Source organism: Aspergillus vadensis, assembly GCF_003184925.1.
Source record: "Aspergillus vadensis CBS 113365 unplaced genomic scaffold BO88scaffold_1, whole genome shotgun sequence".
In the NCBI taxonomy this organism is placed as follows: domain Eukaryota; kingdom Fungi; phylum Ascomycota; class Eurotiomycetes; order Eurotiales; family Aspergillaceae; genus Aspergillus; species Aspergillus vadensis.
In genome coordinates this window covers 742,764-758,342 of record NW_020292039.1, presented here as the reverse complement: position 1 = coordinate 758,342, position 15,579 = coordinate 742,764, and the positions used below count along the sequence as shown (strand labels likewise).

Below are 15,579 nucleotides of genomic sequence, written 5' to 3'. Positions count from 1 at the left end.
GTTACTTTGACTTTGAACTTGGGGGTGGACACTAAACCGCCAACTCCAGCATCCATCCATCCATCCTTATACTCCCTTGACTAGTTCTTTAGTGACCGACCTTACCAGCCTTCTCTAATTTTTCCCCTCCCTCACCGTTCCCACCCCATCGATCAATCAATCAATCAGTCAAGCAAGCAAGCACATCCACTTGGGCGTTTTCCCCCTCTTCCCTGCTGCTGCTGCCCTTCGATTAGATTTTTCTCTCTTGTTCTTTCTTTAATCTTGGGCATTTTCCCTGCATCCGAATCATTATTACCCAGCCCAGCCCCGACCAACTTGCAATCATACCTTCAACCCAATCAATGCACGGGTGAACTCTTGCGGTGAATGTACATGGCCACCATCCATTGATTATCCACACCGATTGTTGGCTTATCGCAAGTGAGGGTGCTGCCTCAATTCATTCACTTGCCTCATCCTCATCCTCATCCTTAATTCTCATTTTCTCTCATTCTCACTCTCTTCTCTCTTCCCCCCCACCTTTTCCCTCGTTGTGTTAATTCGAATCACCGGCAACTACCGCCTCGGGTGTTTCCTCCTCCTCCTCTACTACTGCTAAAATCTCCGCTGTTATTGCATCTCCCTCCCAACTCTCCCCCAGCGCTGGTACGCTTCTTCTCTTTTGCTTTTTGTGATATCGCAGCAATCCCTCACAGCTGCCCTTCTTGCGTCCCCACTTGCTCTGATCGTCATCCTTCCTTTCCCTCTTCCTTTCCCCCTCCCCAATCCTCTCCAATCTCTCTCTTGCTGCCCATCTAATTTACCCGCCTGCTTCCTTTCTCCTCATCCGAGCTGCATATCGATCGGTCCGATCTGTAGTGACACTTCAGTCTGTTAAGCAGTCGGACCCAATCCCCAGCCTTAATCCTTTCAACTACCCTCCTTCACCCCCCTGCACACACACACTTCCTGCCCCTGAAATTTTGCCTGCTTCCCAAAATAGGCAAAAAGGGAAGTAAAAAAAAAGAAATTAGGGAAGACAAGACAAGGCAAAAAAGGAAAATTATTGTTCCCCCTCGCCCAAGCACAGAGTATGGTCTTGTCTGGCTGAAAAGAAAGGATTCTCCGCTCTCTTCTTCTCCTTCATCATGGGCGTCGACACCCGCAGACCGATCTTGCCTGCCCCCACTGAATCCATTGTCGATACCAACGGCAGCATTACAGGCACTGATCTGGCAACTGACATATCTCGCCGCACAGACAAGACCTCATACTCCATTCCAGACGACGGGAGCCCCGTCACCATCCCCACTCGTCGGAAACATCGCTCCCGCGGGGACGACTCCAAACTGTCCCGCTCGTCGCAGCACTCCCAGACCTCCCTGCTCATCGAGTATTTCGAGGGCGGGAAGGGTTCTGGCTCCCTCACTTCCCGCCCCAGTGTCCGTGTCCGTGTCACCCCTTCCTCCGCGCGGAAGCTCAAGGACCAGAAGGACCACATTCAGATCACCGAGTCGAGTGGCAATCGGAAACCCGTCTATTCCCGCCGCATCTCCCTGAGCTCGCCCCACAAGCACAAGTCGCTGGAGGAGTCGGCTGTGGATGACAGTTCTTCCAATTCAGCCACTGATGAGAACCAGCCTCCCGGCCATTCTCCCTTAGAAATTGAGCTCATGAATCGCGACCAAGGTAGTGAGCTCTCCGCCCTGTCGCGCGACAGGTACTTCCACCCAACCTCCGACATCTCGTCGATGCCGGCGGATAGCATGCTGGAAGCCCCCTCATCTGGTCCTCGACGAAAACGCAGTCAGAGCTTGGAACGTGAATCCAAGGAGTACCTCAAAACCCCCCGGCGACAACGTAGTCGCAGCCTCAGCACCGAACGCATTGCTCATCGAGTCGCAGAGAAGCTCAGCAACGATCCTCGGGACGTCTCTAGGCAACGCCGGCGTGCCGAAAGAAGTAGGTTCGAAGACGGCAGTGATCTCCAAGATATGGATTCGAAGTCTCCTCGTCGTCGGGCTCTTCCCGACGATATGATGAGTCCAGAATCCAGCCTCCTCAGCGCCTCGGCTGTGTCCTCGCATCGCCGATCCGGTGACCAGTACTCGTTCAAATCCGGCACCTCGAAGTCATCGATCAACAATCCAAAGCTTCTTGAAACTGTTGAAGACGCGATCCGAAGACTCATACTGCCTGAGCTGAAGGAGCTTAAGAAGGACCAGAAAGTCATCACCAACACGTCCAAATTTGAACGCGACATGAACACCTCACATTCATCAGCCAGCACGCCCTCTCGGGACGAGCTGGGCAGGCGACTTTCCAAACACGCAAGTGCCCCTGATGTCCGAAAGCCCAAGGTCGTCCTGAATAAGGATAGTCGCGATGAGGGCATCGTCCTTTCTGGCGACTCCGTCCCATCCCAAAAAGAACGAAGATCCAGCAAGGACAGCGAACGAAGCCATGGCAGAAGCGAAAGAAGCCAGGATCTCGGTTACATCAGATGGGCTAACCGTCCCGAATTGACGGAGCAAGAAAAGCTCCGTCGACAAAAGAGCAAAGGACTGCGTGACGCAGAAAAGGCTGCACTCGTGGGGACGGCCCTAACCGCTGCAGCCCTCCAGCATCACGACTCACGGTCCAGCCTCGGAAAAAGCGAGGGAAGAAGAAAGAGCAGTGGGGCCCGAAGCCGCACCGGCAGTATTAACGAGACCGAACTAGTCTTCCAGAAACACAATGTCGCCCCCATGCCACTGCGCAGTGCAATTGAATCCGACCTCACCAGAGCTTCCCTTCTCTCCGAGCAGACCGCCGAACCAGCAGCACCGTACGGAGACACCAAATTCCATGAAGACTTCCGCGGCTCCCCTTTCCAGTCTCTCTCGCCAGCACCGTTGTCACCTGCACCTCGCACGCCAAATAGGACGCCTCTGGACGTGCGGCATGAGCTGAAGCTCAAGCACAGCAACTTGTCCAGCCACGACTTGTCGATGCATAGCCCCTCGAGTCGGTCGCCCGTCGGGGATGCCGCCGCAGGCGCTATCGCCGCTGCCGCTGCCGCTAATTTGCTCGACTCCCACTCCGAGAATCATGACCTCGACTACAGTGATCTGGCGAGCCGTCGGCGCACTCTTAGTCCGATACAGAGCGTGGCCAGCAATGAGAGCCAATCTCCGGTCAAGCGGGACTTGACCCATTATGATAGGTACGATTACTCCGAAGATGAACGAGAATTGGAGCCGCGTCTCTCGATTGACTCTCTTTCGTCTGCGCCCAGTACGGATTTTGCAAGATCTACCCGTCCAGAAGGCCTCAGCATCACGAGCCAGACGGAGTCCCTACGCCGTCGACAGGAACCTGGCCCCGAGCTCGGCTACGAGGAGACCCCCCGACCGTCCCCCAGAGAGGAAAGACACTGGGAGGAATATTCCGACGATGATGAAGACCAGCATTCGCTAGCAGAAACTGAGACGCAGAGCACCGTGGGTAAACGCATGACCGGGTACACCGATGACAGCGAGCTTGATCACCACGATCAGGAAGATCAGGGCCGACCGGTAGCTGAAGGCCTTGCTGCCAACCCCCGATTCGTACATCCGATGGCTGTTGAATCGGCGGTGGCCTCTGTCCTCGAACCCACGATCCTGGACACCAAGTCCAGCCAGTCTGGAGCGAACCGCTCCATGGCTGGTATCCCGGAGCAAGAGGAGGAGGATTGGGAGCCGGAGCCTCTGGAGCAGCATGAGCAGCATGAGCCGGCAGAGCACGAATCTCACCGAGGAAGCCCTCTAAAGCAGCGCGAGGAGGTTTCCAGCCCCGACGCGACCTCGTTCCCTAGACGCATGGGTGCTACGTCGCCGCCCCAGAGTGTCACCCAGTCGCTGGACGACCACTACCCGAATGAGCCGGCGCCTTTGTTCGCTGGCGACCTCGACAGTAGCCCAATGCCGCATGAAGGCGACCGGAGTCCTGATTCAGAATCGGAAATCAATACCAATCCTTCCATCATTCAAGGTCCCGCGGCCCACGAAAACAGCTGGTCGTTCAACCGCACCCCTTCCAAAGACGCTCCGTCGCCCCTATTTGACAAGACTGGAGCTGGTGCAAGTGCTGGCTTGGGCCTGGGGTCAGTTGAGCCCTCCCACTATGGCCAGGACTATTACCCGGAGGATGACTACGGTGCGAACGACTACTATGAACAGCAGTACCACGGAGGCCAGATGCTCGGCACGCCGCTTGGTGCCAAAGACGAAGGGTATGTGTCGGCCGCGAACCCTCGCTCCCCGAGTGTTGAAACCCCCGAGCCACTCAGCAAGGGTATTGCTGGAATCGACACAAATGGAATGGGTCTGTTTGACAGTCCCCTTGGTGGGGAAGACCACTTTATGCCTGGTCACCAGCGGCAATTGAGTGGCTACTCTCAAGGAGTTGGCTCACCTCTGTATGACAGTGCAACTGGGAAAGGAATTGATCGAATTCAGTCCAAGGACATTGTTGCACTCATGGACCATGTTAGTAAACATATCATCTTGCTTGAAAGTATCACTGCTGACTTAATTGAACAGCTCACGGTTCGCGATGCCCAACGGAATGCCAGGGACACGGAGATTCTCGTGACTCTTGTTCGAAGCGCTGCAGAAATGCGCAATTCATTCGAGGAGATGAAGAAGTTCATTGCCCTACAGGACGGGATGCTCATGGAAGCTAGTGACCGACAGCACGAGCGGACCTATCGGGCTCTTGGTGGGCCGCGCCCCCAGCCAGCTAGCACGCGCAGTGCTCGCCAGGTGCCTATTGACGACGGTGATGAACTGCGTTCGAAGCGGAAGAATATATTCAAGCGAGCACTCAAAGGCCTGAGTCTCAAGAACTCCAACGACCTCACCCGAATTGAGGATATGTTGGAACAGCTCCTCGATGAAGTCGAGGCTCTACGCTACGGTCAGGATGACCGGTACATGCGGGGAGGCAACCGGGCCGCCAGTGTGGATCCAGAGGGCTATGAGCCGGAGGGCCATGCTGGGACTTCATCGCCCGGAAACCAGTCGGAGTACCTTTCCACCTCTTCCCAGCCTGTTCTGGAACCACTCGTGGGTAATGGACTGCGGAGGGGCATGGAAAACCGCGTCAGTACGGTGCCGGAACTGGATGAAGACATAGATGAGCAGGCGGAGTTCCCGAGCCCAACCATGCCTTCGCAGGAGACGGCCAACAACCGCCAGGGCCGGGCTGGCTCCGCTCCTGTGTCAACACCCCCTCGTGAGCCTATGGCTTCGGGTGCCCTCAGTAACGAGGCGACTCCGAAGACGACGGAGAAGGCCAAGAAGCACAAATCGAGCAGCTCTTCATTCTTTCCCAAGATCTCCCGTTGGTCCAAGACCACGGCGTCTTCGATGGGAGACAACATCCGTAACAGCATTCAGCCTGGCCGCAGCAAGGAGAGAGCGTCTTTCGATACCTCGCGCTCTGGATCCGAGGCTGCACCAGGACCATACAAGCCGGACTACTATGATCCCCAGGGCGAAGACCGACTGCGCTCGACGTACACTCTGGAAGACCCGCAACAGGAGAATCGGCCGCCGTCCCCTCTTGTTCCGTCTCAAGCATCGGGACAAGCGTCAGAGGCGCCGAAGTACCGGGCTCACCGGGGCAGTCTCGATCTTCACCATCCCCAGCCTCGCCAGGGCCCGTCTGGGCGATACCAAAACCAACTGGAAACGCAAGCGCAGGTCTACGGCGTGCCAGCGGGCGCACCTTCGGACCAGTGGGGGTCCAATCCCAGCTTGTCTGGCGTGAACGCCAACCCGCGCTACAGCGGCGCCAGTCGTCTTTCGCCCATCTCGGACGCGGGCTACTCGGAAGCGAGCTCGCGGCACACGGGGCCTCCTCGTCCGCCTAAGATCAAGGATGAGGGACCACTGATCCCGGAGCGGCCGCCCAAAGTCAAGGAAGACGATGAGCGATCGTACATGGAACGAGTTGCTTCGCGGGTTAGTGATCATACCCGGAAGGGACGTTTTATTCGCATGATGCTGACCATATCTCTGTAGAGTTCGATCATGCGCTCTCCCCGTAGCACACCGCCTCCCCGGAAACCCACGGGGCCTCGTCCCCTAACGTCGGGCAGCCAATTCAGCCCTGCGCGGCGGCAGCGAAGCCAGTATCGCGCCAGTCCGGAGCAGGTGGATGCCGACCATGACTATTGACGCGACAGACGTTTGATACCCAATATTATTTTTTCTCCTCTCGTCATCTTTTCTTTTCGATTTGAACCTGTTATACGAATTGTTATGTTCACGACTTATGACCCGCGCAGCGATAGCAAGCGTGCATGAAATGGATGGTTGTATGGGCCGAAAGGGGGGATGTGTCGACTAGTATTGTTACTTTTGTACCGACTTTTGCATTTTTGTGCTATATGATTCCCTTCTTGCAGCATATTTTTCTCGATTAGTGCATAATGGATGGGCTGTATGCCATGCGATGGATGGAATGCAAAAGTTTTCACCTTTTTACTAAGATTCAGATAGTGTTGACATCATTGTGCCTAAGTCGAGCCCTGGTTTGCAGCTTATCAGTTCAGCTGCAGACCAGCAGCAGTTCAGCTGAGGTTCAGCTCGGCGATCCATGGCTCCAGTACATGCGGGGTCAATGCGGAGAACAGCTGATGTTCTTCCATACATTTAAGCAGTGCATATCTCCCTTTTGATGGATGTCTCGATTTTGTATCTCTACATTGTCAAATAACTACTACCAGATACAGATACAATATTATTATCATCATGACCAGTGATACTATTATTGACCCCCTCGACCTCCCCATCTGCACCACCTGCGGCACCCAGTTCTCAACTCCCACGCCGCCAACTCCATGTCCTATTTGCGATGATCCCCGTCAATATCTCCCTCCAACTGGGTATATCCCTATGCCCCATTCTTGAATACACTACATACACCCCCACTCTATCCCTATACACATCCATACTCACCACCACTACCACCCACAAACTACCACACAACATAACTAACCCACCATACAATAAAAACCAACAGACAAGACTACACAACCCTCCGCGCCCTTCGCGCCCCCACCCACGAACCCCAACTAAAGAACATCCTCGCCCCGCTCCCCTCCCACCCCAACTCCAACAAGATCTACACCCTCCACACCACCCCAAAACACTGCATCGGCCAACGCGCCTTCCTCCTCCTCACCCCCCACGGCAACATCCTCTGGGACTGCATCCCCTACCTCGACACCGACACCATCACCAACATCAACGCACTAGGCGGTATCTCCGCGATCATCATTTCCCATCCGCACTACTACGCCACGCATTTAGTCTGGGCGGAGGCGTTTAACTGTCCGGTGTATTTGTCCGGGGAGGATAGGGAGTGGGTTATGCGTAAAGAAGAAGAAGATGATGATGATTCTGGAAAGAAGCAGAGGCAGATATTCTGGGACGGTCAAGAGGTAGAAGTCCTCCCCGGCAGCGGGGTGATCGGAGTCAAAACAGGCGGTCATTTCCCGGGTAGTTCGGTGCTGTGGTGGAAGGATGAAAAGGTAATGTTTTTGGCGGATACTATTGGGACGATTCCTAGTGGGGTGGGGGATTATGGGGTTAGGGGGAGGAGGGAGGGTACGGCGTCGTATACGTTTATGTGGAGTTATCCGAATATGGTGAGTTGACCCTTTCTAAGATATTATTTCTGGCGGGAGAGGGGATTGCTGATTGCGGGGATAGATTCCCCTGCCGCCGGATGATGTGCATGGTATTTGGAAGGCTCTTAAACATACCGAGTTTGATCGGGCGTATGGGGCGTTCATGGGGATGGATACGGTTGGGAATTGCAAGAAACGGGTGTTGGATAGTGCGAAGATCTTTGTCAGGGCTATGGGGTATTTGGATCATGCGATTCATGAGGAGGAATGTGCATGATTGATTGATTATTTGGATTGGATTACATACTTGCATTACACAGTACATACTGCATGGTCTTTATTGGCGCTTCTGCATCTGCATCTGCACCTGCACCTGCATCTTCTGCTCCAGATAGCTCCATCGAGGAATAACATCTTGCATTTCCATCCCTCCCCCAAAGCTGCTTGCTACACATCGGTAAACGGCCTCACTGAGGTCCGCACCGCCGTGGCCTCGCTGGCCCCATTGTTGGCACACTGCGCCGTGGCTAACGAGCTCGGCTCCAAGCCATCACTGATGGGAAACGGTCCCGGATAGCTATCTGCCGTGCGCGTCTGCTGCAGCTGTGCCATGTCCAATGTCACCTGCTCAGGCTGCGACTCATCCGCCAACACACTATCCATCGACCACGGCCGACTCAGAATACTAAACCGCAACCTATCCGACATGAAACCCGAGAACCGCACCCCCGGAAGCATACCCTGCTGCGGGCTCGAACAGTTCGAGTTCGGATCACTAATCGATAGACTCCTCCGGACAATCGACGAGTAAACCGAGTCACTAGGAAGAGGCTGGTGGCCCAGGAAGTGCACGCTCGCGCGCGTGCTCGTATGGTCATCATACCCCCGGTCTCTATCGGCAATAGCGAGCTCCAAGCTCCGGGTAGGCGCGCTGTGAGACAGTTGAACGACCCGCGACGGCACCGGCATGAGGGGGATGACCAGACTGGAGGAGGGGACGCTGTCGGCCGTGGTGGGTCTATCGTCGGTGCTGGAGAAGCCTGCGTTGGAGGGCAGACTGGTATTCACCGAGGTGCTGCTCTCGGGGATGATTTCAAGTAGGATCTGGATGATGTGCTGCTCTTTGCGACTGATGGCTTGACCGACGTAGCTGTAGGGATATCGGGGCGAGGTGCGTCGTACCCCCGTGAGGCATGCCAGCAGGTTCAGGAGCTTGATGGTGAGAAGAGTGCCGAGGAGGGCGAGGACGGTGCGGATATTGATGGCATTGAGGATAGGATCGCGAGAAGCTGGATGGTGTTTCTTGGCTGACATGGTGGCCGGCAGGAAGATTTATACTGGATGCAGGGTGAAAAAAAGGATGAGGACTGCAGGGGAGAAGCAGAGATAGATCATTGTGAGGTGTCAGACTCGGAGATATGAGTGTGGAAGTTGATGTTGATGGTGCAGAGGAAGGTGCAACCGTTAAACCTTGACAATATCTTGTGGAAATTATTCTGATGTAAATGGTGCAGATATTATGCAGTTCAGCAGTACTGTTGTATGGAATGGAGTCTATAGTAGCATGAAGTATAGAACCGAAACTAGTAATTAAGGGAACCCAACTTGAGTAACTCCGCATGCCAGTCTCCACTCCATCTTATCAGCCCATCAACCACTTCCTTCTTCAACGTCACTTCTCCACTCTACATTCCTCTGCTTCTTTTCTTCCTTCCTCCTTGCCTTGATACCCTGTCAATGTCCATCTCTAATCCAGCCCTACGCATCTCCCGTTCCCTCATGGCATCCCTAAACAATTATTCTCTCCGTCAACGGCGCTTTGCTCCTCTCCTCCCCTCTTCTGCTTCTTCCTCCTCCGCACCCCCACTCCGCGGAATCGTCTTCGACGTTGACGGCACATTATGGTATACCTATACCTATACCCTCTCAGCTACCAATTCCAACAATAGCTAAACATAAATATATACAGCCTCCCCCAAAACCACATGTTCTCCGAAATGCGGTACTTCCCCCACCTCCACCCCCACCCTACAATCCAACCCATACCAACAAACAGATAATCTAGACAAGCCCTCAACATCCCCCCCAAAGTCGACATCCTACATCACATCAGCCGTCTCCCCACCCCCGAATCGCGTCTCGAAGCCACAAACAAAATCAAAGCCATTGAGCGCACCGCCATGGAATCCCAGCAGCCTCAACCGGGTTTAGTCGAATTGATGGATTTCTTAGAAGAGAGGGGGGTGAAGAGGGCTTTGTGTACGCGGAATTTTGAGTATACCTCCCTCCCCCCACGCCTTAGTCTTGGAAGTTGCCTTGGTTGTAGTATGTATAAATGCTAATGAGGATGTCGTTTAGAGCACCCGTCCTCAACCTCCTCAACAACCATCTCCCCGCACACGTCTTCCTCCCGATCGTGACACGGGAAACACCGGGCTTGTTGCCCAAGCCGGATCCAGCAGGGATATTGCATATTGCCAGGGAGTGGGGGGTGCAGGATGAGGGGGGGATGGCCGGGGGGTTGATTATGGTAATCCTATTCCATCTTTTCTAGCTCTCGAGGTCGAAGATGTCAGACTGATTTTTTGTAATTTTGTGTACAGGTTGGAGATTCTCTCGATGACATGACAGCTGGACATACCGCCGGCGCGGCGACCGTGCTTCTGCTCAACGACCATAACGGACATTTGAAGGACCATGCGCATACGGATCTCTGTATCGAGCGACTAGATGAGTTGATTCGCATTCTAGATGAAGGGTTCGTGGGACATCGCGGGGGTGACAAGACCCCTACGTCTACGGATAATGCCGTGGAGAATGGCGTATAGACTACTACTACTACTACTACTACTACTACTACTGTCATACTATACACATCACGTTGGATATCTATAGTATCATCTCATCTGTACATATAATGAGCTCTAAGCTATGAGCGACGATCTAACTCACACAACTTTTGAAACATGCAACATCAATCGTTCCACCCTCGGGGTATATATACGCACACAGGAAACGCCAGGTTCAACGACCTGTTCATAACGATAAAAACCCACCCCCTCACAACCGATACTTATCCCACGCCTTTTTCGCCGCACTCGGTAACGGTCGATACGCATCCCCACCACCACCACCTCTCTTCCCTCCACGACCTCCTCCACGGCCGGGATTCCCACCTCTCGACGGCGGCCGACTACCACCACCACCGCCACCGGACGACTTCCCCCGTCCACCACCGCCCTGCCAACTATCCTTCCCACCTCTCCCGCGCATGGAACGAGGATTCGGCGACATCGAGCGCTGTCTTGACGGGCCGAAATCAGATCTATCGCGATACCCATTACCACCCGAGATATTCTTATTCCCTCTGCCGATGCCGCTTCCAATACGGATATTGCCGCGGCCGCCGCGATGGACAGGCGCACGTCGATGAGCCATCATGTCGTCGCTATCGGAGGAAGGCGGGCGGTGGTCGGCGCGGCCGCGGATCTTCAGACCTCCTCGGTTATTACCATTATTGCTGTTGCTATTGCTGCTGTTGTTGTTCCGTCGATGGTTAACGACGGAGTTGATGTTGGTGATCATGTTAGGGTCGATGCCGCGGACGGTCCAGGATGAGGAGAGTAGGGTTCGGGTGGATGGGAGGGAGGGACAGTCGCCGATGAGGTGGCGGTTGCTGGTGCAGTGGGCGCAGGAGAGGGAGACGAGGACGGGTTCGGAGTCCGGGCGGGTAGTAGTGAGCTTCCACATCAGGTCGCAGTCTTCTTCGATGTGGGTGGTCGAGCCGCATAGTTCGCAGGGGAATTCGCTGGAGGAGCCTTTCAGTGCCGACGGGCAGTTGTCGTCGTCATGGCCGCGCGCGCGACACCGCTGGCACCGGCGCCAGGTCGGGCAGAAGCTGCTTTGGTGCTGGTTCCAGGCGCCGCAGTGTATGCACTAGAATGGTTTGATTAGTTAGTGGTTGTGGGGATGATGGGGAAGGGGTGAGCGTTACCTCTCGGGACGGGCAAACTTCTGCGAGGTGGCCCTCGAGTAGACATTCTGTGCAGGCGATGGGGAGTTGGAGGTCGATGGCGTTGACGTCGCGGTCGTAGAAGCGGTATTTGGCTTGGATGTCCATGTCTTCGCGGTCGAGATCGGCGAGGGTAGAGGGGGCGGTCGGGTATTTCTTCGAGAAGCGGAGGAGCGCGTCCTCCTTGGATTGGTTTGTGGAGGTCTGCCCGTTGGTAGATGTACCGTTGGATACTGGTAATGCCTCGGGGTCGTAGTCGTCGTCGCCGTCTGGGGTTATCAAGCCATCCTGGTCCTGACCGAGACTTTGGCCGTTCCGTGACCCGATATTCAGCAAGATTGAATCGTCTGCTTCCGATCCCAAAGACTCCGAGTCGTCGGAGTCGCCGGAGAGCTGCATCTGGCTGGACTCGTCTGAAGCCTCCTCCTCATTCACTTCACCCTCTTCAATACCATCAACTTGGGCGGGCTTTGATGCTTCCGTTTCGTTTTCGCCTTGGGACGAGACAGATTCACTGCGACTGCGCCAGAATTTGTCATTGACAGAGTCGAACTGTGACGTAGGTTTGCTCTCCTCTGGCTTCGCGCGACTGCGAAGCGATGTCCGAATCGCACTCTTGCTGCCCTTATTCCAGCTCGCCGGCGGCGCGGGCGCGGACTCGGTCTGCGCATCATCATCATCATCACCACCGTCGGACGACCCGTCGTCACTGTCGGAACCGGAAGAGGAGGTAGCGTCTACATCGACACCAAGTCCCGCTGCACTAAAGGTAGCGCCTTGGGGGACAAAGTCGCGGACATTGCGAACGTCGGCGGAGCGACTGCGGCGACGCCTTTTCCGCGGGTTCGGGTTGGGATCGTGGGAGCTCTGACGCGAGGAGTGGCGGGAGCCGGTTGTCTGAGCGCGGGGGCCGACTGCGGCGGTTCTGGAATCGTTGTCGTCGGATGGAGAATCGGGCATCCTGGGAGAAGACGGGACTGGAAGGGGGAAGGAGCAGGAAGTTGAGGCGTTTGCTTGCTGCTGCAAGATTCGTTTCGGATTTACCTTCAGATTTCGCGGAGAGAATTTTACGGCGGGTGGTAGGAGCCACTTGTGCCATGTGGAGGTATTGTATCGTCACGAACGAGTATCAGCATCACATCATCGTTGTTATTGCTTCTGACGTTCATTGTTTTAGACAGATGGCTGTCTGGTACAAGTTGATGGTGGAGAGGGGTGAGAGGCAAGCTACGTAATGAGCTGCAGTGTCTGGAATTGGCACATATTGTGGCATTTTTGGAGATATTTCGATCTTGGATGACGGCCGGCCTATTCCTAGGACTCCTACGAATTGCTGATTGTGGTTGATCTTCGTCATGACGCGAGTAAAGGATGGCTGTGCTGGATATATCCAATCCAGATGGGTCCTCTCAACGAGAGATGGCCTATCAGGAATCCTAGAGATGCGTTGGTAACTCAGATATGATGACCGAGAGGATCTTAGGGGATCAGACATCAGCTATTGGCATTTCTTAGGGAAACCCTGGATCAAAGCGACAAATGCCATGTGATTAGTGTAAAACGATCCGATGTTCGCGACCTTCTCAGTTTCCAAGAGATTCATTTGCTTTTTTGCTCCGGGATTAACGGAGTCGGAATATTTTATGAGTGATTGTCAGGGCGTGGACAATTCAATTGGATGGTTTATCATCTTATTGGATGATGCCAGAATGGAGTATTCAGCCATTGAGACTGAGATGGTTACTACACGCTTCTGAAGCTGTTCAGCAGTAGATATCTGGTCACTGCAGCTGGATGGTGTGTACACTAGACGAACCTAAGTAAAAGCTCTTAGCCAGTACTTACCGTAGTATTCTCTTAGTAGATGCTAACAACGAGAGGATCGTAGGTTGCGTTTATCCACTTCAGTCTCATCCTGAGTCAGACACTCCTAGTCAGATTCCACATGATCGTGATAAGAAATAAAGGGAATATGGAATAGGAGAGAACCCTTCATAGATAGCATAGATAGCAATATAATCATTAATTAAGGTCTCGAATCAACCCAGACAGGAATGGCATTTGGTTGGTGCAGCGATGGTGTGGTCTAGACTCTATCTAGAACGATGGGATGCAGCAAGCGTCCCGGCTATTCTTAGCCACGCCGACAATTAGTTTGAAGTTGAGGATCTGCTCGGCTGCCCCTCGGGATGTCGGACTGCTGGCTTCTTTTTATTTTATTTTATTTTTTTCCTTTTGACTTTTTTTCTTCTTCTCTTCCATTGTCTTTCATTTGAGATTTTTCTTCTCCCTTTCTCATCCTGCAAGACATCCACTCGCTTTTTTCTTTCGTGATAATTTATTATCTTAGGGTCCAACTCCATTCTTTGGCCCGGCGGTAACTTACCCCCTGTTCCGGTAATACGGAGACCTGCTCCCGTGACCAACACCGCCGCCGATCGTCTTCAAGATTGCCTCCCAGTCGAAGTCACTCCAGTCTCTCGGTATTCCAGCCAGCTTGCTCTCTCGTTCTCTCGCCCGCGGCGTCCTTTTCACCACTCTGCCATTCTCTCACGACCATTTCCTCTTCATTCCTGTCACTTGATTCCTCCTTTCTCTTCGCTCGATCTCCGATCAATACCGCCAAAGTGTCTTCCCTAATCGTTCCCCGTGCCATCTCCTTCCCCCCGGACGTCGACGCTGCGTCGCGCCGGTTGACCCCGGAGACCACCATGGCCCAGGGCAAAGCTGGACGGAGGAGACGGTCGAGTAGCATCATCTACCAAGAGCCTCCCGAGTCCATTGAGCACACCAGCGACCAGGCTGCCCTGCCCAATTTGAATGCGAACTGGGTCAACGCCAAGGGTGAGTAGTGGCCACCTCCATCTCCACCATTTCCCCCCATCATCACCACTCCGTCGTTGCAGAAGGAGGGGTTCAGGTTCCGGCGGGGACTTGTCACCAGCATATGTCCCCATGACTTTCATGACACCCCCCAGTGGCTGACCACTTTGTACTACCCTTTAGGAGCCTGGACCATTCACTTCGTTCTCATTATCGCCCTCAAGATCTTGTTCGACATCATTCCCGGCGTCTCGCAGGAGACCTCATGGACGCTCACCAACATCAGCTACATGTTCGGTTCTTTCCTCATGTTCCACTGGGTGCGGGGCATCCCTTTTGAATTCAACGCCGGCGCGTACGACAACCTCAATATGTGGGAGCAGATCGACAATGGAGACCAGTATACCCCCACGAAGAAGTTCCTCCTCTGCGTACCCATTTGTCTCTTCCTCCTTAGCACACATTATACCCACTACGACTTGACGTATTTCACCATCAATTTCCTTGCAACCCTAGGAGTTGTCATTCCGAAATTGCCGTTTGTATGTGCTGTCCTTGCTTTATGTGGTGGGTGAGTCACTTGCTAACTGCTTTGATTAGTCGCACCGTCTGCGAATAGGTCTCTTCTCTGATATACCCGAAGAGTAGTCGCTCTCTCTCTTCCTCTTTCCTTTCCGTTTCCTTTTTGGCTTTATCTACTTGCTCTCATTCCCTTACACTTAACCTGTGTGTTATTGCTTCTCACTACTAAACTACTACTTCTCGTTCTTGATAATATTCTCCGCTTGGCGTCGCTGTCTCTTTCCTTGCCTCGCTGTTCTTTTAACGTCTTGCTTTATCCCAAACTTCTCTATTGTGCTCGATTTCGTGGGTCTCGTATCCCGGCATGCAATGGGCGGACAGATTCGTCAGTCTTGTTTCGGAAAACGAAAAGAATGGAGGAGGCAAGGAAAGGGGGAAAATGTGGTTCGGTTTATAGAAAGGTGCTGGCGTGAATGGGGTATGCGGAATAGATGAAGATTAGGGGAGGCCGGTCTGATGGTTCTGGACTCTCTTCTCATCACTACACTCTATATAAGAAGATATTCCTTATGCTGTG

General features: G+C 53.8%; 6 protein-coding genes across 6 annotated transcripts; 4 read left to right on the top strand and 2 right to left on the bottom strand.

Annotated features, from left to right (window-relative positions):
• Positions 1 to 1,130: 1,130 nt before the first annotated feature.
• Positions 1,131 to 6,188, top strand: BO88DRAFT_448123 (uncharacterized protein; the record flags this gene model as incomplete). Its single annotated transcript, XM_025710420.1, has 3 exons — positions 1,131 to 4,493; positions 4,548 to 5,972; positions 6,033 to 6,188. 3 exons carry the CDS (start codon positions 1,131 to 1,133, stop codon positions 6,186 to 6,188), a joined length of 4,944 nt encoding a protein of 1,647 aa, XP_025568084.1.
• A 210-nt stretch (positions 6,189 to 6,398) lies between these two features.
• BO88DRAFT_7071 (putative metallo-beta-lactamase domain protein) lies at positions 6,399 to 8,007 on the top strand. The gene is made up of 3 exons (XM_025713072.1): positions 6,399 to 6,898; positions 7,036 to 7,663; positions 7,728 to 8,007. Exons 1-3 carry the CDS (start codon positions 6,765 to 6,767, stop codon positions 7,920 to 7,922), a joined length of 957 nt encoding a protein of 318 aa, XP_025568083.1. The 5' UTR covers positions 6,399 to 6,764; the 3' UTR covers positions 7,923 to 8,007.
• On the bottom strand, positions 8,008 to 9,159 carry BO88DRAFT_7058 (uncharacterized protein). Its single transcript, XM_025713068.1, has one exon. It carries the CDS (start codon positions 8,957 to 8,959, stop codon positions 8,093 to 8,095), a length of 867 nt encoding a protein of 288 aa, XP_025568082.1. The 5' UTR covers positions 8,960 to 9,159; the 3' UTR covers positions 8,008 to 8,092.
• A 150-nt stretch (positions 9,160 to 9,309) lies between these two features.
• Positions 9,310 to 10,473, top strand: BO88DRAFT_483373 (putative haloacid dehalogenase-like hydrolase; the record flags this gene model as incomplete). The annotated part of the gene is made up of 5 exons (XM_025712218.1): positions 9,310 to 9,549; positions 9,615 to 9,647; positions 9,711 to 9,920; positions 10,004 to 10,175; positions 10,249 to 10,473. Exons 1-5 carry the CDS (start codon positions 9,383 to 9,385, stop codon positions 10,471 to 10,473), a joined length of 807 nt encoding a protein of 268 aa, XP_025568081.1. The 5' UTR covers positions 9,310 to 9,382.
• A 57-nt stretch (positions 10,474 to 10,530) lies between these two features.
• Positions 10,531 to 12,768, bottom strand: BO88DRAFT_399975 (zinc knuckle domain protein). The gene is made up of 2 exons (XM_025705447.1): positions 11,640 to 12,768; positions 10,531 to 11,581 (listed from the first exon to the last, which is right to left on the bottom strand). Exons 1-2 carry the CDS (start codon positions 12,615 to 12,617, stop codon positions 10,706 to 10,708), a joined length of 1,854 nt encoding a protein of 617 aa, XP_025568080.1. The 5' UTR covers positions 12,618 to 12,768; the 3' UTR covers positions 10,531 to 10,705.
• A 1,165-nt stretch (positions 12,769 to 13,933) lies between these two features.
• BO88DRAFT_399974 (ORMDL family protein) lies at positions 13,934 to 15,436 on the top strand. The gene is made up of 3 exons (XM_025705446.1): positions 13,934 to 14,501; positions 14,664 to 15,022; positions 15,081 to 15,436. Exons 1-3 carry the CDS (start codon positions 14,369 to 14,371, stop codon positions 15,126 to 15,128), a joined length of 540 nt encoding a protein of 179 aa, XP_025568079.1. The 5' UTR covers positions 13,934 to 14,368; the 3' UTR covers positions 15,129 to 15,436.
• The last annotated feature ends 143 nt before the right edge of the window (positions 15,437 to 15,579 follow it).

Excerpts from the sequence above, each read along its gene's own strand:
- BO88DRAFT_399974 (XM_025705446.1), top strand. The coding sequence starts at position 14,369 with ATGGCCCAGGGCAAAGCTGGACGGAGGAGACGGTCGAGTAGCATCATC. Across the intron at positions 14,502-14,663 it reads GAACTGGGTCAACGCCAAGG|GAGCCTGGACCATTCACTTC; the intron begins GTGAGTAGTGGC and ends ACTACCCTTTAG. Across the intron at positions 15,023-15,080 it reads TCATTCCGAAATTGCCGTTT|TCGCACCGTCTGCGAATAGG; the intron begins GTATGTGCTGTC and ends TGCTTTGATTAG.
- BO88DRAFT_7071 (XM_025713072.1), top strand. The coding sequence starts at position 6,765 with ATGACCAGTGATACTATTATTGACCCCCTCGACCTCCCCATCTGCACC. Across the intron at positions 6,899-7,035 it reads CAATATCTCCCTCCAACTGG|ACAAGACTACACAACCCTCC; the intron begins GTATATCCCTAT and ends AAAAACCAACAG. Across the intron at positions 7,664-7,727 it reads TGTGGAGTTATCCGAATATG|ATTCCCCTGCCGCCGGATGA; the intron begins GTGAGTTGACCC and ends TTGCGGGGATAG.
- BO88DRAFT_7058 (XM_025713068.1), bottom strand. The coding sequence starts at position 8,959 with ATGTCAGCCAAGAAACACCATCCAGCTTCTCGCGATCCTATCCTCAAT.
- BO88DRAFT_399975 (XM_025705447.1), bottom strand. The coding sequence starts at position 12,617 with ATGCCCGATTCTCCATCCGACGACAACGATTCCAGAACCGCCGCAGTC. Across the intron at positions 11,582-11,639 it reads AAGTTTGCCCGTCCCGAGAG|TGCATACACTGCGGCGCCTG; the intron begins GTAACGCTCACC and ends AAACCATTCTAG.